General features: G+C 39.1%; 1 protein-coding gene across 1 annotated transcript in view; it reads right to left on the bottom strand.

Annotated features, from left to right (window-relative positions):
• LOC113040521 (complement C3-like) overlaps positions 1-26,162 on the bottom strand; it is a 69,507-nt gene that overhangs the window by 40,002 nt on the left and 3,343 nt on the right. Inside the window, 17 exon segments of the mRNA XM_026198842.1 lie at positions 894-977; positions 1,176-1,242; positions 1,422-1,631; positions 6,220-6,359; positions 6,466-6,551; positions 7,079-7,778; positions 7,982-8,059; positions 12,611-12,740; positions 12,833-12,991; positions 17,843-18,043; positions 18,174-18,389; positions 18,665-18,808; positions 18,904-19,019; positions 19,289-19,403; positions 19,485-19,587; positions 24,404-24,491; positions 24,577-24,659. Of these exon segments, the coding sequence (XP_026054627.1) occupies positions 894-977; positions 1,176-1,242; positions 1,422-1,631; positions 6,220-6,359; positions 6,466-6,551; positions 7,079-7,778; positions 7,982-8,059; positions 12,611-12,740; positions 12,833-12,991; positions 17,843-18,043; positions 18,174-18,389; positions 18,665-18,808; positions 18,904-19,019; positions 19,289-19,403; positions 19,485-19,587; positions 24,404-24,491; positions 24,577-24,659 (2,720 nt within the window).

A 26,162-nucleotide genomic window follows, 5' to 3' on the forward strand; every position in this document is an offset into this window, starting at 1 on the left:
CTTCACAACACATGCATATTAAGAAACACTGCAAATCATCACAACACATGCATATAACGAAATGCGCTGCAAATCCTTCACAACACATACATATTAAGAAACGCTGCAAATCATCACAACACATGCATATTAAGAAACGCAGCAAATCATCACAACACATGCATATAACGAAACGCGCTGCAAATCATCACAACACATGCATATAAAGAAACGCGCTGCAAATCCTTCACAACACATGCATATTAAGAAACACTGCAAATCATCACAACGCATGCATATAACGAAACGTGCTGCAAATCATCACAACACATGCATATAATGAAACGCGCTTATATCTTTTGGATATTATTAGCCTAAATAAGCTGAATAATTACATGATTAAATGTAAAACGTTACTTAAGATGGCTAACTTTAATATTCTCAGCTAAATATAATTTCAAGGTTAATGAAAATACATTTGCAATGCTTCATTAATTGTTTCTAAATGTGCATGTGCTGTGAGGATTTGCAGCACTTGTGTTGTCAAACTGTTGAAGATGTTTTTTATTTGCTGGTGCTTTTTCAATTTGCATTTGTTTTCTTAAGTTGCAGCCTGTTGAGCTATCTCGGCCACCGTACGTTTCTCCATTCATCAGGTTATAAAACAATGATTGGGCGGATTCTTAAAATTATAGGTTGGTTGTTTTCACACACTGCAGCACTGAGCTGTGTTCAAACACCTTATAAAAGTGATTTTTGCATTCTATGGAACCTTTAACATTTAATATTATAAGTAATATTTTATATGTCAAAATGCTTAATTTCACAACAAAAAGGATACATTATCCAAAATATATTCAAAATAATGTTACCTAATCTTAAATATAATCTGATGTTATAAAATAAATACAAACCTCTCACACTGATAAATCTCCCAGGTTTTGAATTTGGTACCATTGATTTTAACTCAATTTTCTTCACTTCTATCACCTGTTTCCCTGATAATAAACACAAATTAAATATTCTAAAAGACTAAAATGCAACAACACACAAAAATCACAGAAATAACCATTCATACAGTACAAAATAATAATTAGAGAAATATATTAATGTGTTCACAAAATACATTGACAAAATCAACATTACTTCCAAATGTTATGAAAAAAATAATAAGAAGAAAATATCCACAAGCTCACCACTTTCTCTTTGGTCAGAGGGGTTCAACACAAAGCTCATTGACTTTATTCTCCAATTGCCTTCTACCTAAAACACCAGACAATGCACATGCCACAAAAATAAATAAATAGTAAACACTTTGTGAACTGTAGTTTGATACACTTTCACAGAACACACAACATGTGTCATGTAATATATATATATATATATATATATAAAAAACTGTTTCCATAAGTAAGTGTGAAATGTTTTAAGAGCCCGCTTACTACCACACGTAGATTCTTCCTCACTGTATCCGGTTCAATAAAAGAACGAGGAACAGCTGTGACCTGTAGAGGGAGCTCTCCTGTTTTCAGAGGGATGATGGTGTATGAAATGAGCTTGGAGGAGCCAGCCGGTACCGAAACCTGCTGTCTGTGAGCTCTGCTAAATGCCACACTACACATGTCTTTTGTCTTTTCCAGGATCACCATTACCTGCAAACAGAGAGTGTTCATAGATAATTTTTTCACCAATGTACCCCTGTCTTGTGTAGTAATGTGTAGTGAAATAATATGACGTTTACTTTAAATGGTCCAATAGTAGGTGTAAAGGCCCATTCACACCAAGAACAATAACTATAAAGATAACTATAAAGATAACGATATTAGCTTCCACACCAACGAAACGATATTGTCTGTGTATTCTAAGCAGATGCGTGTCTGCTGCTTTAAATTCTCGAGCTCATCACAGCAGGATTGATTCTGATTGGTTGGCAATGTTTTTATCATTCATCAGAAAAAAAAAAATCGTTCTAAAAAGTGATTCCAACGATATCGCTTCTCTTTGCCTTTATCGTTATAGTTTTGGTGTGGACTCCGCTATTCTTTAATATTGAGAACGATTTTTAGAACTATATCTTTATCGTTATCTTTATAGTTATCGTGCTTGGAGTGAACGGGCCTTAACCCGGGGGAAGATCGGTTAATGTTATAAATCATACTCGAATCAGGGATTTGTACATTTTTATTTATTTTATTTTGTACATTTTTCCAGTTCTGTAAAAAGTAATGTACGCTGTTAATGTTATTTGCTATTTAAAATGTTTACTTTATAAAACAAAGAAGTTATGTAGGCTCACTGGTTGTATTGTGCGAGGGCCGAAGAAGAGAAGGAAGTCAGTCGAAAGAGTCGAACAGCGGAGAGAGAGCATAAGGAATAGATGTGATATGTGAAATAAACAGTGATATGTGATTAACATATTTCTTGGGTAACATCTGATAGTTCAGAGCAGTGGTTCTCAACCCACAGCCCGCATGCGGCCTGTCACAAATTCAAATGCGGCCCACCATGCTGAACACAATAAAAAAAAAAAAAAACATTTTAATGTTTTAATGTAAAAAACTACAATTAATTGTAAAACTAAAGAAATATAAGCTATATCCTAATGTTTTTTTGTCAAATTATTTTGTTTTTCATATATTATTTTCATACATTAGCAAACCAACTCACATAACGTTATGCATTTAACGAACACAGACAAGCACGCACTTTGGGATTCAATTCAAATAGTCATTAACAGCCATTAGTTCGGTAAAATTGAGCAGCAATGGACAAATTTGTTTTTAAGGGAGAAACAAGAAATGTGTAAAATGCCAGTGAATTGACACATACCATGCCTACAAACAATAATAGTCACAGGATCAGTGAAGGAGAGTGCTGGATTTTCGGTTTGCCCCGCACTAGTAGGCTCAGGAAGAGCTTCTTCCCCAAGGCTGTAACACTTCTGAATGCCACATAACCAATCTAACCAGCACCTGCTTTATTACTGCACTGGTAACAGTACTTTACATACATGCATTTGCACTACTCATATTTTGCACAGACTGCACATTGTTAAAGATATTACAGGAGCAATTCCCGGGACCGAGAGGGAGGAGTCTTAAGCCCTATTCGGACAGGACTAGTTTTCTAAACTACATTTGAGTTTCGATTCTTACCACCTGACGTCTGCGATTTTCATGTACAAATTCAGATGGGACTAACATCTCCGTGTTTATTACAGAGGTGGGAGGGTCTGTTTTGTGCATCTGGGCGTCACAGAGATCACGCACTCTGTATGCGTGCATTGCATTCATTCAGAATAATTGCCATTAGTATTATTACAAAATAAATACTAAATGGCTAGTATAGCAAAACCATGTTAATGTGTGGTTCCTTTAGTTTAACTTGTTTTCCATTTTTTGTGTCTGTGTGTAGTAGGCTAAACCTACCGTATGTTTAATTTTCATAAATGTAATTAAAACATTAAGTGAGTGCATAAATGAAAGTGAGTAATCTTTCCATGATGCTTATATTACAATAGCCGGTATTAACAGTTTACGTGATCTTGCTCTTGATTTTATTATTTTTATTAATATTTCTTTGCCGGTAAGCAAATATATCAAACATGCGCACGGTAAGAGCATCTATGGTAATTTACATTGGCCAAAACACACAAGGAAATAAAATATCACCGGCAATCACAGACATTCGCATTTGGACGGGATTAGTTTTCTCAGAGGATCACTGAGTTTGCTGAAAAACAGTAGGTATTTTGCTCTGGAATAATCACAGAATTTGTGTGAGAAAAGCACAGACGTGGCAGATTCGGATGGGATTAAAATCACCAAGTACGTCTGTGAAACACAGATTTCTCTAACGACCCCCTGTAAAACTAGTCCAGTCCGAATAGGGCTTTAGTTTCACTTTTAAATCAGTAAAAAATACAAGTTAATACATAAATTGCCTCTTTTCAAGTAAATTAATATTTATTAAATTTTTAGCACGTAAATAGATTAGAAATATTAGATGAGTTTGAATGAGTTTAAATTGATAGATGCGTTTGAATGAGTTTAAGGTGATTAATTTAAATTGATCAAGTACTGTGGCTCTTTTTGTCCCAAGGGCAAGCCAACATCAAAGTTAGCTCACTAACGTTTACTTCTAGTTTTTATTATTATTATTATTCTGATACTTAATTTCCAAACGTATCTCCTTCTAGGGCTTTAAAGCCACAAGCCCAAAACTCAGCAGACACCTGTGGCATAGGGTAGTGCTTTATGCTATATCTTTTCAGACTGATCAGACTTTTTTAAAATAATTTTTAAAAATGAAAATTTCCTATAGACTTCCATTGTCTGAGAAAAATTGCGCCCCTACAGGAGCAATTCCTAGGAGAGAAGGGAGGAGTCTGCATAATTTTCACTTTTAAATCAGTTAAAAATACAAGTAAATAATACAATTTCCTTCAAACTGACAAGCTAAACCAGCATCTGATATATACAGATCACAACATGTAAATAGGAAAATGTTTGCATTATTTTGTCTATTATTGGGATTACAGTGCTAACAGTATCCATTTACATCCAGTCTTTGTGCTAAGCTAGGCTAGCGGTGGGTGCGTCAAATAACACTTACAGAACGCACAGAAATGAAAAAGGTATGTATGGACTTATCTAACTCTGGGGGATACTGTGAATAAGCTAAAGTCCCAAAAAGTCGGAGTGTTCCTTTAATGACATGTTATTCATGCTAGGAACATACTATTGACATGCTAATCATGCTCAAAACATGCTAGCGACATGCTAGTCACTTGCTAATCTTGATAGCAACATATTAGTCACTTCTTAGCGGCATGGTAGTCACTTTCCAATCATGCTAGGAACATGCTAGTAACATGCCAGTCATGGTAGAAAACATGCTAGCAATATGAGTGAGTGAAGTGAAGTGAGTGAAGTGACATTCGGCCAAGTATGGTGACCCATACTCAGAATTTGTGCTCTGCATTTAACCCATCCGAAGTGCACACACACAGAGCAGTGAACACACACACACACACTGTGAACACACATCCGGAGCAGTAGGCAGCCATTTATGCTGCGGCGCCCGGGGAGCAGTTGGGGGTTCGATGCCTTGCTCAAGGGCACCTAAGTCATGGTATTGAACGTGGAAAGAGAACTGTACATGCACTTCCCCCACCCACAATTCCTGCCGGCCCAAGACTCGAACTCACAACCCTTCGATTGGGAGTCCGACTCTCTAACCATTAGGCCACGACTTCCCGATATGCTAATCATGCTAGAAAAATGTTAGTTACATGTTACTCAAATGCTAATCATGTTAGGAACATGATGGAAACATGCTAATTGCATGCTAATGACATGCTAGTTGCATGCTGGAAACATACAAGGGACATGCTAGTCACATGTTAATCATGCTAGCAACCTGCTATTAACTTTCCTAATCATGCTAATGACATACTAGTCACTTACTAGTAATACTATATATATCCTAATCACTTGCTTTTTAAACTTAAACTTTCTAAACTTTAAAAACTTTCTGGCCAGGCTTTCTCAAGCCAACTTAAAGATTGTTTTGACAAACTTTATCTAGTTTTGTTTTATTTTGCTCCACGGAGTGAAGTAGCCACAAGTTTTTGGCTACAACAAACTCCAGTCGACTCAGGCCTGCAAGTGAACTGTGGTATTTCCTTATTTGATTTCTTTGTTAGTTTAAATAAGAGTTACTCTAACAATCTTATTTTGATTGTTTACCAATTCATACGCTGTGTTTATTATTTTATTTTATATTCAGTGAAAGGCTTTGTCATATGTTTAATTGTTGTTGCAGTTATAATTTAATTTCCATCTATGGCTATGGGTTTATTTTGGAACACCAGCAACCTGATAAATAATTTGCTGTTATTAGAATAATGGATCTTTGAGTCAATATTAGAACTTAAAATAAAACAAAAGGACTCGGGTTAGTCTTCCAACCAAAGTTCTTTAATGGGGGGCAAAAAATAGACATTAAATTTGTGAGCCGAAGTTGTGCTGAAATTTAAGTTAATCCTGTTAAGGTTGATTCTAATTTCTTTGACCTCACTTAACAATAAATTTCCATTGAAATACGACACATGAAATAAGATTAAATAACACCAATTTGTTGTAGTGTCTTTTTACATCAAAATTAGTAATTTGTAACTTATGCACAGTTTGTGCAAAGCCTGAAGTCTGAATAAGATGAATAATCAGGGAAACTTGCCTTCAGGTTTTCACTCATGTAATTGTGGATCACAGCTTTGATTTCCACAAGTTCATTTCTGGACACTGAATGAGGCAGCCGCAGGTCTATGAAGAACGGCTTCCACGCCCTGACATTATATGGTTCAGCCACGCAGAAACCTACAGTTCATCATGTGGTTCAGTTGTATAGGCAAAAACTGGAGATAATCTACCTCTGCAAAGACAATCAACAGTTGGACAGAAAAATAAGAACAGAGCTGTTTACCTGTCTGGGGTGAAGCACTGATGGCTAGAAACCCCCACTGAGTGATACTGTCAGGAAGAGTGGTGTTCACTGGATATACAGCCAACCTGGAATAAATGTATGAAAAGTCACTCTCAATAATGACCTCTACACTACATGTGATCAAGGTCTTCAGACTTTCTGGGCAAACTTCTGGGCAAGTGTGTTACAGCTAGTTGGAGCTAAAATCTGCAGGACCAGGATTAGACACCCCTAATTTAAATGCATGAATTTTCATCAATCCAAATGAATACATCTAATTACAGATTCTGAAACTTCTGTTTATCTGAACATAAAATTTGCAATCCAGTTCAATTGTTTTTTTTGTTTTGTTTTTTTTCACAAGTGCATTTATGTTTTCTGAAATTTTTCCAAAAACCTTAGTGCAAAGGAAATGCTTTTTTTTTTTTTTTTTAGGTTTACTCCAACTCTTTCAGTTCAACTGAAATTTTATTTGACTCAAACTCATTTTATATCAATTGAAGTGTTTACATGAAGGCTTCTAAATATAATTAAGCTATCAAAGACTTATCAATTACTAATAGATTGTTTGGGTCCTTGTAAAAATACTGTGGCTACTAGGCCAAACCCCTACCCATCAGGCTTGTGAACACTGGGTAATCTGATGTCAGTCCACAGCCACGACTCAAAGAACTTGGTGCGCGTGTAAATATCCTCCAAGTCAGGTAAATCATCTTCACTGGGATCTTCCAGTATTAAATTCAGATTGGGGAAGCCCCTCGGCCTAGATGGATGCGCATATTCATTAGCCTTTGTAGTTTTCTCTGGTGCACCACTTAAGCCCTGAGCACCCGCTGGACCCAGAGGACCCATTGGGTCCTTGAAACGCATTTGGCCCCGAGCATCTCTTCGGTCCTGAGCATCCACAGAGTCAAGAGGACCCATTGGGCCCTTGAAACCCATTGGGCCCCGAGCATCTCTTGAGCCCTGAGCACCCTTTGGGTCCTGAGCACCCGCTGGGCCAAGAGGACCCATTTGGCCCAGATCATCTCTTCGGCCCTGAGCATCCTTTGGGCCCTGAAAACACATTCGACCCTGAGCATCTCTTTGGCCAAGAACACACATTGGGCCACTTTCTCTTTCTGTAGTGGTTAGTGGAGGAGAGGTGGTTGTCCTCTCCCCACTGTACTCTGCACAACATTGAAGGAAAGCCGACACACAGCTCCTGTCCTCTGTGATGTAGAGGGAGCGACGTTTGCAGGAATATGGCATGGGAATCTCCCTCATGCCATCCATACAACATCTCTGCAGGAACTCATCAGAATATACCTTCTCTAAGAGAAAAGAATATAATAAATATTTGTCTGGTTATAAAAACATTAGTGTGAGACTGCAAACTTATTTCCTCATGAGACACTTGTAGGGAATGTTTTATACTGTACAAGGCTAAATCCTGCTCTCATCACTAGACATTTCAATTATGTTTTAAGCATTTTTGATATTGTGATGTGAAGATTGCCTTAATATACTGACTCACCCAGCTTCTTTCTTTGTTGCCATTTAGTTGCTCTTTGATTTAACGATCTTTTACTTCTAGATTCTTTGGAGCAATTATCTATTCCATGAAACAAAAAGAAAGCTTAAACATCAAAAAAGAAAATTCACTTTTCCTTCTTTTGGTTAGACTGGGAGCAAAAACAGCACAGGACCAATGTGATGTTACAATATCCTACCTGCTCATCACAACCCAAAGTTTATAAGCCCTCACAAATATGTATTATATACAACATGCATGAAATACAAAATATTGTCTGCCTTATTATGTAGCTCATATATACAGGTCCTTCTCCAAAAATTTACATATCAATCAATCAATCACCTTTATTTATATAGTGCTTTAAACAAAATACATTGCGTCAAAGCACTGAACAACTTTAATTTGGAAAACAGTGTCTCAACATATTGTGATAAAAGTTCATTATTTTCCAAAATGTAATGATAAAAAATAATATTTCATATATTTTAGATACATTGCACACCAACTGAAATATTTCAGGTCTTTTATTGTTTTAAAACTGATGATTTTGGCATACAGCTCATGAAAACCCAAAATTCCTATCTCAAAAAATTAGCATATTTCATCCGACCAATAAAAGAAAAGTGTTTTTAATACAAAAAAAGTCAACCTTCAAATAATTATGTTCAGTTATGCACTCAATACTTGGTCGGGAATCCTTTTGCAGAAATGACTGCTTCAATGCGGCGTGGCATGGAGGCAATCAGCCTGTGGCACTGCTGAGGTGTTATGGAGGCCCAGGATGCTTCGATAGCGGCCTTAAACTCATCCAGAGTGTTGGGTCTTGCGTCCCTCAACTTTCTCTTCACAATATCCCACAGATTCTCTATGGGGTTCAGGTCAAGAGAGTTGGCAGGCCAATTGAGCACAGTAATACCAAGGTCAGTAAGCCATTTACCAGTGGTTTTGGCACTGTGAGCAGGTACCAGGTCGTGCTGAAAAATGAAATCTTCATCTCCATAAAGCTTTTCAGCAGATGGAAGCATGAAGTGCTCCAAAATCTCCTGATAGCTAGCTGCATTGACCCTGCCCTTGATAAAACACAGTGGACCAACACCAGCAGCTGACATGGCACCCCAGACCATCACTGACTGTGGGTACTTGACACTGGACTTCAGGCATTTTGGCATTTCCTTCTCCCCAGTCTTCCTCCAGACTCTGGCACCTTGATTTCCGAATGACATGCAAAATTTGCTTTCATCCGAAAAAAGTACTTTGGACCACTGAGCAACAGTCCAGTGCTGCTTCTCTGTAGCCCATTTCTTGCTGACGCCTGTGCACAGTGGCTCTAGATGTTTCTACTCCAGACTCAGTCCACTGCTTCCGCAGGTCCCCCAAGGTCTGGAATCGGTCCTTCTCCACAATCTTCCTCAGGGTCCGGTCACCTCTTCTCATTGTGCAGCGTTTTTTGCCACACTTTTTCCTTCCCACAGACTTCCCACTGAGGTGCCTTGATACAGCACTCTGGGAACAGCCTATTCGTTCAGAAATTTCTTTCTGTGTCTTACCCTCTTGCTTGAGGGTGTCAATGATGGCCTTCTGGACAGCAGTCAGATCGGCAGTCTTACCCATGATTGCGATTTTGAGTAATGAACCAGGCTGGGAGTTTTTAAAAGCTTAATTAGTTGATTCAGATGATTAGGTTAATAGCTCGTTTAGAGAACCTTTTCATGATAAGCTCATTTTTTGAGATAGGAATTTTGGATTTTCATGAGCTGTATGCCAAAATCATCAGTATTAAAACAATAAAAGACCTGAAATATTTCAGTTGGTGTGCAATGAATCTAAAATATATGAAAGTTAAATTTTTATCATTACATTATGGAAAATAATTAACTTTTATCACAATATGATAATTTTTTGAGAAGGACCTGTATATGTGGCCAAAAGTTTTGAGAATTAAATAAATATTCCATCCATCCATCATCTTCCGCTTATCCGGGGCCGGGTCGCGGGGGCAACAGTCTAAGCAGAGATGCCCAGACTTCCCTCTCCCTAGCCACTTCTTCCAGCTCTTCTGGGGGGACCCCGAGGCATTCCCAGGCCAGCCGGGAGACATAGTCCTAGGTCTTCCCCGGGGCCTCCTCCCGGTGAGACATGCCTGGAACACCTCCCTGGGAAGGCGTCCAGGAGGCATCCGAAATAGATGCCCGAGCAACCTTAGCTGGCTCCTCTCGATGTGGAGGAGCAACGGCTCTACTCTCCCGAATGACCGAGCTTCTCACCCTATCTCTAAGGGAGCGCCCAGCCACCCGACGGAGAAAGCTAGTACATAAATATTAGTTTTCAAAAAGTTTGCTGCTAAACTGCTTTTAGATCTTTGTTTCTGTGATGTACTGACACATAATTACAAGCACTTCATACGTTTCAAAGGCTTTTATTGACAATTACATGACATTTATGCAAAGAGTCAGTATTTGCAGTGTTGGCCCTTCTTTTTCAGGACCTCTGCAATTCGACTGGGCATGCTCTCAATCAACTTCTGGGCCAAATCCTGACTGATAACAACCCATTCTTTCATAATCACTTCTTGGAGTTTGTCAGAATTAATGGGTTTTTGTTTGTCACAGCTGCCTCTTGAGGATTGACCACAAGTTCTCAATGGGATTAAGATCTGGGGAGTTTCCAGGACATGGACCCAAAATTTCAACATTCTGGTCCCCGAGCCACTTAGTTATCACGTTTATCTTATGGCACGATGCTCCATCGTGCTGGAAAATGCATTGTTCTTCACCAAACTCTTGTTGGATTGTTGGAAGAAGTTGCTGTTGGAGGGTGTTTTGGTACCATTCTTTATTCATGGCTGTGTTTTTGGGCAGAATTGTGAGTGAGCCCACACATGAATGGTGTCAGGATGCTTTACTGTTGGCATGACACAGGACTGATGGTAGCACTCACCTTTTCTTCTCTAGACAAGCCATTTTCCAGATGCCCCAAACAATCAGAAAGGGGCTTCATCGGAGAATATGACTTTGCCCCAGTCCTCAGCAGTCCATTCACTATACTTTCTGCAGAAGATCAATCTGTCCCTGATGGGTTTTTTTGGAGAGAAGCGGCTTCTTTGCTGCCCTTCTTGACACCAGGCTTCCAAAAGTCTTCGCCTCACGTGCCTGCTGCCATTCCTGAGCAAGCTCTGCACTGGTGGCACTCAGATCCTGCAGCTGAATCCACTTTAGGAGACGATCCTGGCGCTTGCTGGACTTTCTCTCTGAAGCCTTCTTTACAAGAATTGAACCTCTTTCCTTTAAGTTCTTGATGGTCCTATAAATTGTTGATTTAGGTGCTATCTTAGTATCCACAATATCCTTGCCTGTGAAGCCATTTTTATGCAACGCAATGATGGCTGCATGCGTTTCTTTGCAGGCCACCATGGTTAACAATGGAAGAACAATGATTTCAAGCATCACCCTCCTTTTAACATGTCAGGTCCTTTAATGACAGCAATAAAATACAGTGCAAAGGTTATTTTGGGATTAAGTTTATTTTCATGGCAAAGAAGGACTATGCAATTCATCTGATCACTCTTCATAACATTCTGGAGTATATGCAAATTGCTATTATAAAAACTTAAGCAGCAACTTTTCCAATTTCCAATATTTATGTAATTCTCAAAACTTTTGGCCATGAGTGTATATATAAATTGTCACTGTACTTTCAGTTGTCTGAAATTAATTTGAAATAGCATTAATCCTTGTAATTTTTTACTTGGTGTCTAAATTTTGTTTATTTACATTACACACAGAAAATCTAGGGAAACCCTATGGCCAGTTTATCCTCATCTGACAGTACAGAAACATGGCCGTAGCCAGCTATGAGGTCACCGAGGTCCAGACCTCTGTAAATTTTTCATGTTTGAAAATAAAATGTGTTCTCTGATTGACTAATTTGCTGCTAGATTCCTCATATGAATGTCTGCATGCGTAATTAAGAATGTTTAGGGTCCGTGGTATGAAAAGAATCGCTGCCAGATGCTTCGGAAGTGAACAAGTCTTCTGAGAGTTGTGAGCGAGAGTGCGAGATGCATGTTGCCAGATCCAGCTATTAGAAGCGTTATTTGACTCGTTTTTCCACTATATTTCACGCTTTAGAAAGTTAATGAAGTAGGTAGTTGTGGTTTAGGGTCAGCGATAACTTTATCTTATCTAATTACCAAAATATTTGAAATAATTTATTTTTATCATGCGCACGAGCAAATCGAGAGAATGCAATAGCAAATCGACGGAACGCAATAGTAATAGTGTGCACATCTTAGTACATTGAGGGAACAAATTAGTAAATCGAGCGCATAATTTATTTATTTATTCTTGCATGTCATGTGCGGGGCTACGGAAGTATTAACAAACTTTGAAGCAATAAATAGGGTAAAATGTAAAAATGAGCATCCCTCCAAAAACATATACATTTCTGTCTCTTTTCAAGAGTTAGTGTATATAATTAGTTGCATTTATAGGGGTTATTATAGCACAATTCTATAATAAGGGGGTTAATATAGAAACCCCCTGGACCTCACTCATTTTCAAATACCTGGCTACGGCCATGTACAGAAAGATATCTTTTTAATCTTTAAAATTAACAGTGCGTGTGAAACACCTGATCCGAAGTCAGTAGATCCTCCTGTGCTGGAATAAAACACCAGTCCTGCGTCACTGAAAACACCCATATTATCCCTACCTCCTCCTGTGGTGCAGCCCATATCACCCTGACTCACCACCTCCCATACCTGAATGACAGAGACATGAGAATTCATAAATCTCCTACAGAAAAAAACAAGATTTTCTGCATTTTTGAAAAGTAATGTGTACTGTAAATTACCTTCTTCTGCGTCAGATGGTTTTTACTCAACAGGAAGATGGCATTATCCACAGCAACCAGGCTGACATTTGCCCCCGGGTCTCCTTTCACTTCAAATGTAATGCTGCTTCCTGGTGAGTATGAACTGAGTTTTTCTCCCACCACTGGTCCTAAACTGAGCTAAAACAATTAAGCATCAAGCAATTGCACAGATTAAAATTATTTCTGCAAGTTTTATTAGATATTTTACCAAACACAAGAAGTGCAACAGCCAGGATTTACAGAAGTTTTACAAGTCCACACTTAAATATAATTAGCAGAAGTATTTAATGCATATTTGGTGTGCTGCCCGGGCAAGGGCTCCTAGCTTGGGAATGGCCAGAACCTAGAGTGCCCACCAAAAAAGCAATAGTGGAAAGGACAGTCGCCAGACTAAGGACACCCCCCCCCACACACACACACAGTAGCATTGAGATCTGGCGGGGGCTGAGAAGTAGACCCTACTGGCTGTTTGTATCGGACTGTGTGATTTGGGTGTCGGGAGGGCTCGAGCCGTTGCTCAACTGGAGCACCTTAAACTGCATTGGAACGGATGACCCTACCGGCCAATAAAAGAGGAGCAGCGTGATTGGATAGCCCTACCAGGAGGGCCAAAGTTGCCTCAACTGGAATAGGTCATGGTGTTGGCGTACTGGCCCTACTGGTTGATGAGCCCCTGCTAATCAGTGGGCAACCAGGGCAGATAACTGACCTAGAGGGCCCATGAAGCATCCAACTGGAGTTCAAGACTCAGGATGACAGATGTGTAGGCCCTCTCAGTTAAGCAGATAAACAGGCTTTGGGCTGCCAACAAAGAGGACTCTTGCGACATCCGACGGGAGATCAATACTCACAGCATCAGATGGGTAAGACCCTGTTTGTAGACAGCAAGTAAAGAAAACCTTCCGGGAGCACTCTCACTGACATCTGACGGGAGCTCAATATTCACTGCATCAGACAGGTAAGCCTCGCCGGCTGGGGAGCAGAGATGGGGAAAACCCAACTGCGCGGGCTCTCGCAGCATCCGATGGGAGATCAGGACATCAAACAGGTAAACCTCACCAGGCAGGGGGAAAAGATTTGGACAGCGTTTGGCTGGAGGTCGAGACAATCGTTGTTGTACAGATGAGCATCATCACCCATCAAACAGGAACGAAAAATTACTTGGCCGTGAGACTCAATAATCAAGGCACCGAACAGGCAAGCTTCACCAACTGTAGAAAGGAAAAGGTAAGGTTGTCTAGCCGGGAGACTCTCACCGACGTCTGATGGGAGCTCAATACTCAAGGCGTCGAACAGGTAAGCCTCTCCAACCGCAGCATGGAGAACGTAAAGTTTATGTGGCTGGGAGACTCTCGCCGACGTCCGATGGGAGTTCAATACTCAAGGCACCGAATGGTTAAGCCTCAGCAACAATAGAAAGGAAAAGGTAGGGGTGTCTAGCCGAGAGGCTCTCGCCGAGAGCAGATGGGAGCTCAATACTTAAGGCATCAAATGGGTAAGCCTCGCTGACAGTAGGAGGAAAAGGTAAGGGTGTGTGGCCGGGAAGCTCTAGCCGGCATTCCGATGGGAGCTCAATACTGACAGCATCGGATGAAAAAAAAAATGTTGTCTAGCAGAGAGACTCTCGCCGATGTCTGATGGGAGCTCAATACTCAAGGCATCAAATGGATAAGCCAACCGTAGAAAGGAAAAGTTAATGTTGTCTAGACGGGAACATAAGAACATAAGACAGACAGGCAAAGTTGAATTACCAGTATTTGGCCAGACAGTGAAGGTTTTTTTTTAATTTTTTTTATAGCGATTACTTTAGTGGTGCCCAATGAGGGTTTGGTGGGCTTCTTTAATGTGAAACTGATTGATTTTGATGTAGCTTTGATTTAATAGCTTCTGAAGACCATCTTCATAAAGTTTGGATCTGCTGTTTGGAGAGGCTTTTTCGGGATGCTGATGTTTCTGCGACAATGTGAAAAGAGTGGCTAGAGAAATTTTCTGCTGGAACACCTGATAATTGCAGGACGGATTTGAGATGTTTTTGGAACCAGTTGCAGTCATCTATGAATTAGCGATATGGTTATTTGTCAAATCATCATATTGTCAGCACATGAGATCAATGATACATATCAATGATATTATCGAGCATGGGTAGTGAGACTCTTTATTTTTGTCATAGCATAACTATTTGGCATTTTAACCATGCAGGTGCGCGAAAGAGAGGCTATGGAATCACCAATAATCAAAAATGTATATATACTTTCAGACATACTGATAATCTGACGTTAAATAAAAAAAATACTATATTTAAAATGGTCATCATATAGTCGAGCACAATTGTCATATCGGTTGTCCTGTGGCAAATTTGCCAGATCTGCGCATGGAAGTTATCAGTCTAAATGTTAGTAGATTTCATTTAAAGTCCAACAATTTAACCCTAATGTTGGACGTAAACGAACGCGTTAAATATAAAGTATTCAAAACAGGTAAGTTCATATATTTGGAGTAAAGTTTAATTGAACCGATGCATCAGTCATACAGCGCTCCGGACTGCATGCCCCATGACGAGATCGATGCACTGCCACAGAAACAAGAAAGAGATGCATTCTAACATAACTGTGGCATTAAACTCAGTTAGTGAGGGCTTGTTTAAAATATTGGACATATATAGACCGTTTAGATTTTTTTGTAAAGTGCAATGAAATAACTTATCTGCAGACGATGTAGGTCTGTTTGAGGATGGAGACTTCTTTGCCGACTACCGGCTCAAATCGTCCTTTGCGAGCACAGGCGAGCGTGAAATGCAGTGATGAAATGGAATAGTGGAGCAGTTTGATAGCAGAGTTATAGTAGGCCACCTAATAATGATAATAAAACGCATTAATAGGAGAGTGAGCCTAATATCGTCTTGACTATGGGTGATACGCAATACTATCACCACAAACGGTGATTTTTGCCAGAAAAGTGCCAAGACCCATGAAATATAAAAGTTTTTTTTCCTCTCTCCCTTTCTTCGAGGTGATTAATCAAGGTGAATATGTTTGAAAATGGCGAGTTATGCAGAGCTGAAAGTTTTGATACCCCAGAGTTTTGTTACCCCAGAAATATCCAAGTAGCCACTCCAATGGCTAATGCAAAACTGAGAATGAGGGGCATCGAAAGGGCTGATCATGAACCCTTGTTCAATTCATGGCGCAGTGTTCATAGAATGTCTATGAACAGACTCACGTCCACTTTTAGGGGGAAACAAACCGCCTTACAGTATTGGATCGAGGAAGTGGACTAACCTTACAACATGCCAAAGAGTTGTTGTGTGTTTGGGTTTACCAATAACGTTTGTAAAACCACAAATTTGAAATTCATGGCTACCTGCCATCATCAATATCTTGCTGTTATGGAAATATCATGAATTACGTATGATGCTAAGCGAAAGCTAAGCCAGGCTAGTTGTATGGCTGGACAGAAAAGTGCACTCAGTACTCTAAATATAAAGACATAAAAATGTAAAACACTAATGAGCGGATGGTATTTCAGCCATCTGTTCCATATTAATGAATCCAGACTCTCTAACACATTCAGCACTCAAAGACCAGAACTTGAGCAAACAAGGACCTTTGTTTTACAGCATCTTCTAACATAACTCACCATTTGGGTGCCGCGATGTCTGTAACATCCTATGGCGGGGTGACATTTATTACACCTTCGAGACAGTCCAGAGATACTTGCGTGAGCCTCAAAGGAAAGACGAAACACCCGCCTTTTCCCTCACGGCACGACGACACATTCCACAACGCAGACACACACACACCAACACTTCTACCACAAAAGAGTGCTTTTTAAGTTATCTTCCTGATGTATCCAAATTCCTTAGCATATCCAAAACCTCAGAACAACTTGATAATGTAACAGAAACTATGGAGTCTCTCTTTTCTAGCATTTTAAATACAGTTGCACCTTTACACTTAAGGAAGGTTAAGGAAACCAGTATGACACCATGGTATAATGAGCATACTCGCACCCTAAAGAGAGCAGCCCGAAAAATGGAGCGCAGCTGGAGGAAAACAAAACTAGAGGTATTTCGTATTGCTTGACGGGTAATTGACATATCATACAGAAAGGCAATTAAAAGCTGCTAGATCCAATTACTTTTCTTCTCTTTTAGAATAAAACAAACATAACCCCAGGTATTTATTCAACACAGTGTAACACAGAAGTAAAGTAGTTCATAAAGTCATTACTGCTGTGATGTTGGGAAATGTCAACACTTGTTGAGGCTTCCAGAAGTCATAGATCCTCTTCTGACTATTATTAATTCCTCATTGCCATTAGGATATTTCCCCAAAACCTTCAAACTGGCTGTTATTAAGCCTCTCATCAAAAAACCACAACTTGACCCCAAAGAACTAGTTAATTATAGAGCAATCTTGAATACCCCTTTTCTGTCCAAGATAAAAAATATTGACCAAAATATTGCAGATACACAGCCTCTGATCCAAATTTTGGTCGACATTGTTAAGTTTGCATCATCATAACATCATAACAAAATTCTGTTCGGTCATTTATATGTAGCAAGGTCCAATGATCATCTGATCCAATTTTGATATGACAAAATTCGAAGGAGTAGCATAAAAAAGGAAGACATTATTGTTCAAAATGACTTCTACTGTAATGGGTGGAGTCACCATGAGGAGAGTAATCAGATGAACAACAGGCTTGGTTCAAGGGTCCCCAAAATTGGTAAAATTACTATTCATGACCACCACTATATGTGTGCCAATTTTCATATTTTTTTCTATGTACAGTTGATAGGACTGCCATTGACTTCCATTCAGGAATAAGAAAACTAACTGATACCATAGGGTTCTAGACCTATCTTGGCCCCTAAAAAAACTTCCAAAACCAGCGCAGCTGAAAAAGTGGTAGGGCACTAATGCACTATGTAACAAGTAGGCTATATGTATTCTTCATAGTAGTCATTTTAGTTCAAAGCATACTTACTGAGCCTACACACTGGTCCTCCACATCCACAAACACTGAGTCTGCCACCACTTCTGCATTGAGTTGCCATGGCAACATATAGTACGCCACCAGCCGGAATGAAGGTAGCATCTCTGTGGTCACCAGCAAAGGAATATTTGTGAAATTATGGCATCCTACATCTACCCTGGCAGCTTTTATTATTTTCCCTTTGTTCAAAACCTAGGCAGGAAGAGGAGAAGGGGGGGGGGGGGGCGTCAGAAAAGGAGAAATAAAAAAGAGAGCACTGTATACTTAAAAGACTACTGTATTACAGTCATGTTTAGCTCTCCCCAAAATGTCCAACACTCACAACATACGTCAGCTGCTTTACAAGTTTTCTGTGTTCTGGTGAGGCGGTTTTAATGTACACATTGATGATACGACTGTTTCCCACCGCCACTTTGTTGGAGCCCACTGAGATGTGCAGGTAGTTCTTACTGTAGCCGTCAAAACCAATATATGGCACCATAGGCATCTCCTCTGAAGTTTGCTTTTCTGCATTCACACCAGGAAGAGCTGTTTTTACCTGCCAATGTACAGAAATATTTACCAAAATATGACACATATAGACACCCTTTATTGGCATCTATGTTTCCTAGAAAAATCTTCTATCTATAACTTCCATGGAATCTTTCCATTCAACAAAAGGTTCTTTATAATATAAAGGGTTCTTTAGTTTATTAAAATGCTCTTTATTCTATGAGGTGCATTAAATGGTTCTTTTAATAATTGCTCACTGAAAGGTGAAAGAGGGACCTTAAATACTCAACTTCTGATAAGTTTCTATTGTGTTCAATGTACCTTCAATATATGTGTTTTGTCTCCATCAGGCATGTTGACGGAGACCCTGATAGTGCCGCTGTGTGTGTTGATTGTTTCTTGAAGGAAGTTGATTTCAACCGGGATATTAGGGCTTGGAGATCCATCTTGGTTACTCACTGTAACCTAAACAACAAAATACAATGATTCTCCTCTAATAATCATTTGAAAGAATAATACTAACATCAATCAAGCAGTAAATATGACAGTTTCAAAATTACCACTATGCCTACTGGTAGGCCAGGTTTGAAATACTTTGGCGTGTCCCTGATGGAAAGCACGTAGGGTGACATTACTATTTTAATGCCGGATTTCATTGCTTCTACAGCGTCTGTACCTGAGAAAACAAAAAATACAATACAAAACAAAACGATAGAAGCTATTGATTAGTTCTTCTAATTATGTTCTAAGTAAGTGTTTTAAAAATAATCTGCCCTTTATATAATGTTATTAACAATTATATTAATTATAATTAGCCAAATCAATCTTGCAATAAAGAAAATCTTTATTTAAAATAAAAATTGGAGGTAAAAAATATTACCATGCTAGTTTTCTGCATATTTATTACATAACTGTGGTCTCATTTCAAGGGTATTGATCTCCCACCTGAGCTGGTAATTACTGATGCTTTGACATACACAGAAGACCCCAGTAGTCTGCTTGTGTCAGGATAGGCCTTCTCTATCTCCTTCATAGTCAAACTAACAGTTTTTCCATTTAGCTGCAAATAAACAGATAAATCTTTAACAAAAAATCTATCTCTTTTCTTTCTTACACACAGCTCTCCCACTCTTCCACTTACATTGTTCAATTGCTTCATAGATGTTATTCTCTTTTTCTCACCATTTATTTCAATACCAAACACCACAAATGCAACACCTTTCACTGGTTCACCATAAAGATACCTGGGAAGAGGACACATAGTGATTCATTCTATAATATTTTTAAGTTTGAAATGTTTTTAATAAGTGTAACCATGCTGTCAGAAGAACAGAATTTTTAAGAGAGGGAGGCCTACAGGTGCATCTCAATAAATTAGAATGTTGTGGAAAAGTTTGTGTATTAAATAAATTCAGTGCACACACACAGTCTTCGGTCCTTTTAATTGTGATGATTTGGCTCACATTCAACAAAAACCCACAAATCTCAACAAATTAGAATATGGTGACATACCAATCAGCTAATCACCTTAAAATACCTGCAAAAGTTTCCTGAGCCTTTGTCTCTCGGTTTGGTTCACTAGGCTACACAATCTTGGGGAAGACTGCTGATTTGACAGTTGTCCAGAAGACAATCATTGACACTCTTCACAAAGAGGTTAAGACACAAACATTCATTGCCAAAGAAGCTGGCTGTTCACAGAGTGCTGTATCCAAGCATGTTAACAGAAAGTTGAGTGGAAGGAAAAAGTGTGAAAGAAAAAGATGCACAACCAACCGAGAGAACGTCAGCCTTATGAGGATTGTCAAGCAAAATTGATTAAAGAATTTGAGTTAACTTCACAAGGAATGGACTGAGGCTGGGGTCAAGTCATCAAGAGCCACCACACACAGAAGTGTCAAGGAATTTGGCTTAGTTGTCGAATTCCTCTTGTTAAGCCACTCCTGAACCACAGACAATGTCAGAGGCATCTTACCAGGATAAGTAGAACTGGACTGTAGCCCAGTGGTCCAAAGTCTTCTTTTCAGATGAGAGCAAATTTTGTATTGTATTGTGTTTTTTGAAAACCAAAGTCACTACACCCGTTTACCAAGAAATCTTAGAGCACTTCATGCTTCCGTCTGCTGACCAGCTTTTTGAAGATGCTGATTTTATTTTCCAGCAGGATTTGGCACCTGCCCACACTGCCAAAAGCACCAAAAGTTGGTTAAATGACCATGGTGTTGGTGTGCTTGAACCCCAGAGAGAATCTATGGGCTATTGTAAAGAGGAAGATGAGAAACAACAGACCAAAAAAATGCAGATAAGCTGAATGCCACTGTCAAAGAAACCTGGGCTTCCATACCACCTTAGCAGTGCCACAAACTGATCACCTCCATGCCAGGCTGAATTTAGGTAGTAATTGAAGCAAAAGGAGCCCCTGCCAAGTATTGAGTACATGTACAGTAAATTAACATACTTTCCAGAAGGCCAACAATTCACTAAATTTGTATTATTATTATTATTATTATTAATCTTATTCTAATTAGTTGAGATATTGAATTTGTGGGGTTTCGTTAAATGTGAGCCAAAATCATCACAATTAAAGGAACCAAAGACTGAAACTACTTTAGTCTTTGTGCATTGAATGTATTTAATACACAAGCTTCAAAATTTGAGTTGAATTACTGAAATTAATGTACTTTTCCCCGAAATTCAAATTCATTGAAATGCACCTGTGTATGACACTGTATCCTTGAATGGCTCAAGACCTCAAACTCACTACTTTTTTTCAAGCAGTTTAAGGCAAGTCACACACAAAAAACATTGTTTTGTCATCCACTAGTCAGTTTTGAGATTTTGGACTATTTGGCACACTTGTTTATAATTAGTGCAAAGAAAACATCCAAATTATTGAAAAATGTTAACTGTTGTTTCAATGCAGTTTATCTATTTGTGTCTCTAGCTTAAAGGGTTAGTTCACCGAAAAATGAAAATTATGTCATTGATAACTCACCCTCATGTCATTCCTAACCCGGAAGACCTCCGTTCACAGTTTACATTTCTACAGTTTAAGATATTTTAGATTTAGTCAGAGAGCTCTCAGTCCCTCCATTGAAACTGTGTGTATGGTATACTGTCCATGTCCAGAAAGGTAATAAAAACATCTTCAAATTAGTCCATGTGACATCAAAGGGTCAGTTAGAATTTTTTGAAGCATTGAAAAAAACTTTTTGGTACAAAAACAGCAAAAACCATGACTTTATTCAGCATTGTCTTCTCTTCCGTGTCTGTTGACTCAAGAACAAGTCAATCTTTTGTTTGTTATCTGTCTCGGCTCGGTGTTCATCTTCAGTTCTCTCTTCACAGCAGTTCAGTCAGTGTACTGTTTGAGTACATGAATTACTCCGGGATATTGGTTTGTTTGAACTCGGAGGGAATGTCAGCCACATTAAAAAAGTTAACAGCTAAAGTCATTTGTGGATTAATGCTTATTGGAGACGCAAACTGTTTTAAACGATTCAGTTCAATTTAGTGAATTGGTTCAAGAAGATCCAATTACATCGAGTGATTCATTCACGAAACGGATATCATTGAACTGTTGTGTTTTGAACTAGCGAAGTCTGCAAGTGGGAGAGAAAATCAAGAGATGAGCGGTAAGTGAGTGATTTGGGCAAAAACGATCAACACCTGTCTCTTGTTTCAGTAATTGGCGTGGAGAGAGTATAAAACGCCAGGAGAGACAGAAGCAGTCGAGAGAGAGATGGACTGCTGACGTGAACTGGAAACAGAACGAGTAGCCCGGAAGTCTTGTGCGATAGTGTCTGTTTTGATTTCAGACTAAAAGTCACTATTGGTGTTTATAAAGAGTTTGAGTTAATAAATTAAATTAGCAGTCCAGCCGACCCCTTTGTCCTCTTCCTTTCCTCTCACGAACTTACTACACTGGTGCCGAAACCCGGGAAAGGAAGAAGAAGTGCCGCCGCCATGCAGAGTCCCTCCTCCACGCCATTTGTGGATGTCATTTCATCCCTCCTGGCCCTACATCAGGCTCTGCTGGACTTGAGAACGGATCAGGAGCGGCGATTCCACGCCATCCTTCAAGCCCAGCAGGAGGACTGCGAGAGGTTCCGGAGCTGGATTGACCAGGAGGTTCGCGCCGAGGCCACGGGACCACCCATGGTACCTTCTCACTTACCCCTCCACAAGATGGGACCACAAGACGACCCAGAAGTATTCCTAGAACTGTTTGAAAAATTAGCAGAAGCGTGCGGCTGGCCCTGCGACTAATGGTCAGTCCGTCTGATCCCCCTGCTCTCGGGAGAGTCCCAGGTGGCCGCACAACAGCTACCAGTGGCGAACCTCCTGGTCTTCAATGACCTGAAGAGGGCAATCATTCAGCGGCCCTTCGCGATGGCACAGCAGCTTCGGGACTCCTGCCGCAAGTGGCTACTGGCCGAGGGGAGTGACGTGGTGCCCTCTTCCCTTAATGCAGGTCTCCTTCGAGAGATTTGGTATGGTCCTCATCGGGCCATTAGAGCGATCTGCATGGGGACATCGCTTTGCATTTGTCATAGTTGACTATGCAACACGATATCCTGAAGCAGTGTTGCGGATGCCCTGTTTCGTCTTATCTCCCAGGTGGGGTTTCCGAAAGAGATCCTCACAGATCAGGGCACGGTGTTTATGTCACATAAGCTACGCGAACTGTATGGATTATTGGGCATTAAATTATGCAAATTTGCACCGGAAGAGAAAGTACTTGTATTACTCCTAACATCGAGCTCTAAGTTAATGGCTAAGTGGCAGGGACTGTTTGAGGTTGCACGACTAGTCAGAGATCTCGATTATGAGGTAATACAGTCCAATAGGAACGGGGCACGCCAGATCTATCACCTCAACCTCCTAATAAAATGGAATGAGGCGGAATCAGTGATGTTGGCAATGGTGATTGGCAGGGAGGATGATCTCGGACCAGAGGTGAATGTCAAACCACAATCCCTCACCCTGGCACCAGGGGGAGATCACCTCTCACCGTCCCAACTCACTGATCTAACGAAATTACAGGCAGAGTTTGCCAACGTCTTCTCGCCCCTACCGGGCTGTACTAACCTGATTCAGCACCATATCGAGACCGAGCCGGGCGTGATAGTTCGCAGCTGGCCATATCGCTTACCTTAGCACAAGAAAAGGGTAGTTCAGGCTGAATTAGGCATGGGGGTAATAGAAGAATCCAATAGTAACTGGGCGAGCCCGACAGATTTAGTTCAGAAAACGGACGGCTCAGTCCAGTTCTTTGTGGATTACCGCAAGATGAATGCTGTGTCAAAATTCAATGCGTATCCCCTTGTCTCCATTATCCAAAGAAAATACAGCTTTCACAACGCCGTTTGGATTACACCAGTCAGCAGTTCAGCCGACATGGAACGACATGAGGTTGAGTTAGTAATGACATAATTTTCTTTTTTCGGTGAATTAACCCTTTAAATACCTAATAATAAAAAAAAAAAAAATTCCTGTTTAGAAGATTTTTACAGAGGGCTTTATTCACTTGCGCGATTTTACACAGTATTTCATTCAATTAAAATACTGTAGTATTTATTTATTTATTGGCTGTTCTCAGTATTTTCAGATTTGTGATTAAAAGTGGATTTCCCAAAAAAAAACAGCTAAAGTGTGCTGTTGTTTTGCAGCACAGGTTTTTTCACTTTGGATGGTTTGGCCAGAACCCCTCTCTCAGATGCTTCCCCATAAACAAACATTTTCCAGGAACAGGGCAATAAGATTTTAGCCAGGGCCAAATCCCCTATTTGTCAAACAGAAGGCTAATTGTGAGAGGCCTGCATCTGGAAAATCATTGCTATCACAGGAGAGAAAAAAATAAAAATAAAAAAATAACAATAACAATAATAATAATAATTTTATAAATATATATCAGTTATTTTAACAATTGCACAGGTTTCACTTTAGAACATATCAAGCCAATAATTACATTTAGAGCTGATATCACATCAATTTTATTATGGTTGTAATTTAGGTGAGTTTTGATTAACAGTGACAGAAGTTCTGTTTGACACACACCTGGCTGTGACTTCTACTTCCAACTTTTCCTCATCTAGGGTTAAGTAGGATTTCTTTGGGGTTAAAGTTATGTTAAATGGTGGGAGAACTTGGGAACAAGAAGAAAAGGAATTATTCTAACCATACATGGCAGCAGGTAAATGTCTTCACTAAGAAAAATATAAATAACTTACCATATTTCTTTACATCAAATATTTTGCTGAATGTGTTGTCTTTAACATTATCAAACTCCGCAACAACTTTCCATGTTCCTTCTCTAGGAATTAAAAGCAAAAATTTTAGTTTCAGAATCGATGTACAGATAGATGTGATGTGGTTGAGGATTTGAGATTTGGATTTCCTCAGAAAAAAAGAATGAAGCACTTTATTCAGCAGAGATCATAAACATGAGTAAGACTCTTTTTAGTTATTTATATACTTGTACTAGTTTTCAAATAACGTGTAAACATTTTACCAGTTAGACTTTTTCCAAAGACTTTTTCCAAACTTTAATTCCTGACTAAATGTAAAATCAAGTGAAATATTATGAAGTTCCAATAACAATATACAATACTATACCATTCAAAAGCTTGATGTAAATAATATAAATGTAACAAATAGATAACTGTAATAAATGTAACAAACAATGCTTTTCTTTCAATTTATCCCCCCTAAATAACTGAACAATATTCTCAGCTCTTTTCAACATTATTAATAATAATAATAACAACAACATATGTTTTTTGTAGAAAATAAGATTGTTAAAAGGATTTTTGAAGGATTGTGTGACTGGAGTAATGATGCCAAAACATTTGTTTGAAAGTCTGCTTTGATTGTTCCTAATAAACTGTACTCCCAAGTGGATTTTAAATTATGTTGTGGGATAATTAAATATATTCTAAATAAACTACGAACATAAAATTATATAGATTTATTTCGTAATCATATTCTTTCTTGTAACTCTTCCCTCTCAGAGACACACAGCTGACTTAAAGGCTCATTATGCAGCTCATTATGCAGGTCTTTGTCTTCTCAGGTGTAAATCACAATGATATTCATGATAGTTGACGCCTACTCGCATATGACTTTTACCAACAAAAAGTGTCATAGAAAATTTAAATCAATACATCAACTTGTCTATCTTTCGTTTATGCTAACCTGCACTCTTGGTAATCTGCGGTCTGTTTTGGATTTTGTACATAGTTGTTCGTCGTTTCTTTTCTTGTTTTTTTTTTTTTTCTATGCCCTTCAACAGACATCAATACTTTTATTTATTTTGCTTTTCTTTTAAAAGATTATGCATCTAGATTGATTGGTATCTAGGATACATACTAACATTTACATGTCAATGGCAGTATAGAATTGCTTTTGATTCTCTTCACGTAGACATAATCTTTGGCATTGCGAGTACACAATTTAGGTTCTGAATATTTTATCATTGAATGTGAATGGCCTATTAAGCGTACTTAGCCTATAGCCTATTAGAATATTTGCATCATACATCGATTTCTTGTGCTTGATACAGGAGTCCTATTTAAAACAATGCGATGTGGCACATTTTCAAAGCAAGTATTACAAACTGGCAGCTTTCTCTTGTGCTCATAATAAAACTAAGGGGGTGCAGATTACATTTAACTATTGAACATAATACATGCAATATGTTGTTCATTATCGAAGGCAATTCATCTCCGACAATGAACGAGATATTGCATAGCTTGTCAGTGATCTACGGCTCTGTCTTTGAAATGCTGCTCCATTTGAAAGCAGGTGATGGTGATTT

The sequence above is a fragment of the Carassius auratus genome, chromosome 22 (genome assembly GCF_003368295.1).
Source record: "Carassius auratus strain Wakin chromosome 22, ASM336829v1, whole genome shotgun sequence".
NCBI lineage: Eukaryota > Metazoa > Chordata > Actinopteri > Cypriniformes > Cyprinidae > Carassius > Carassius auratus.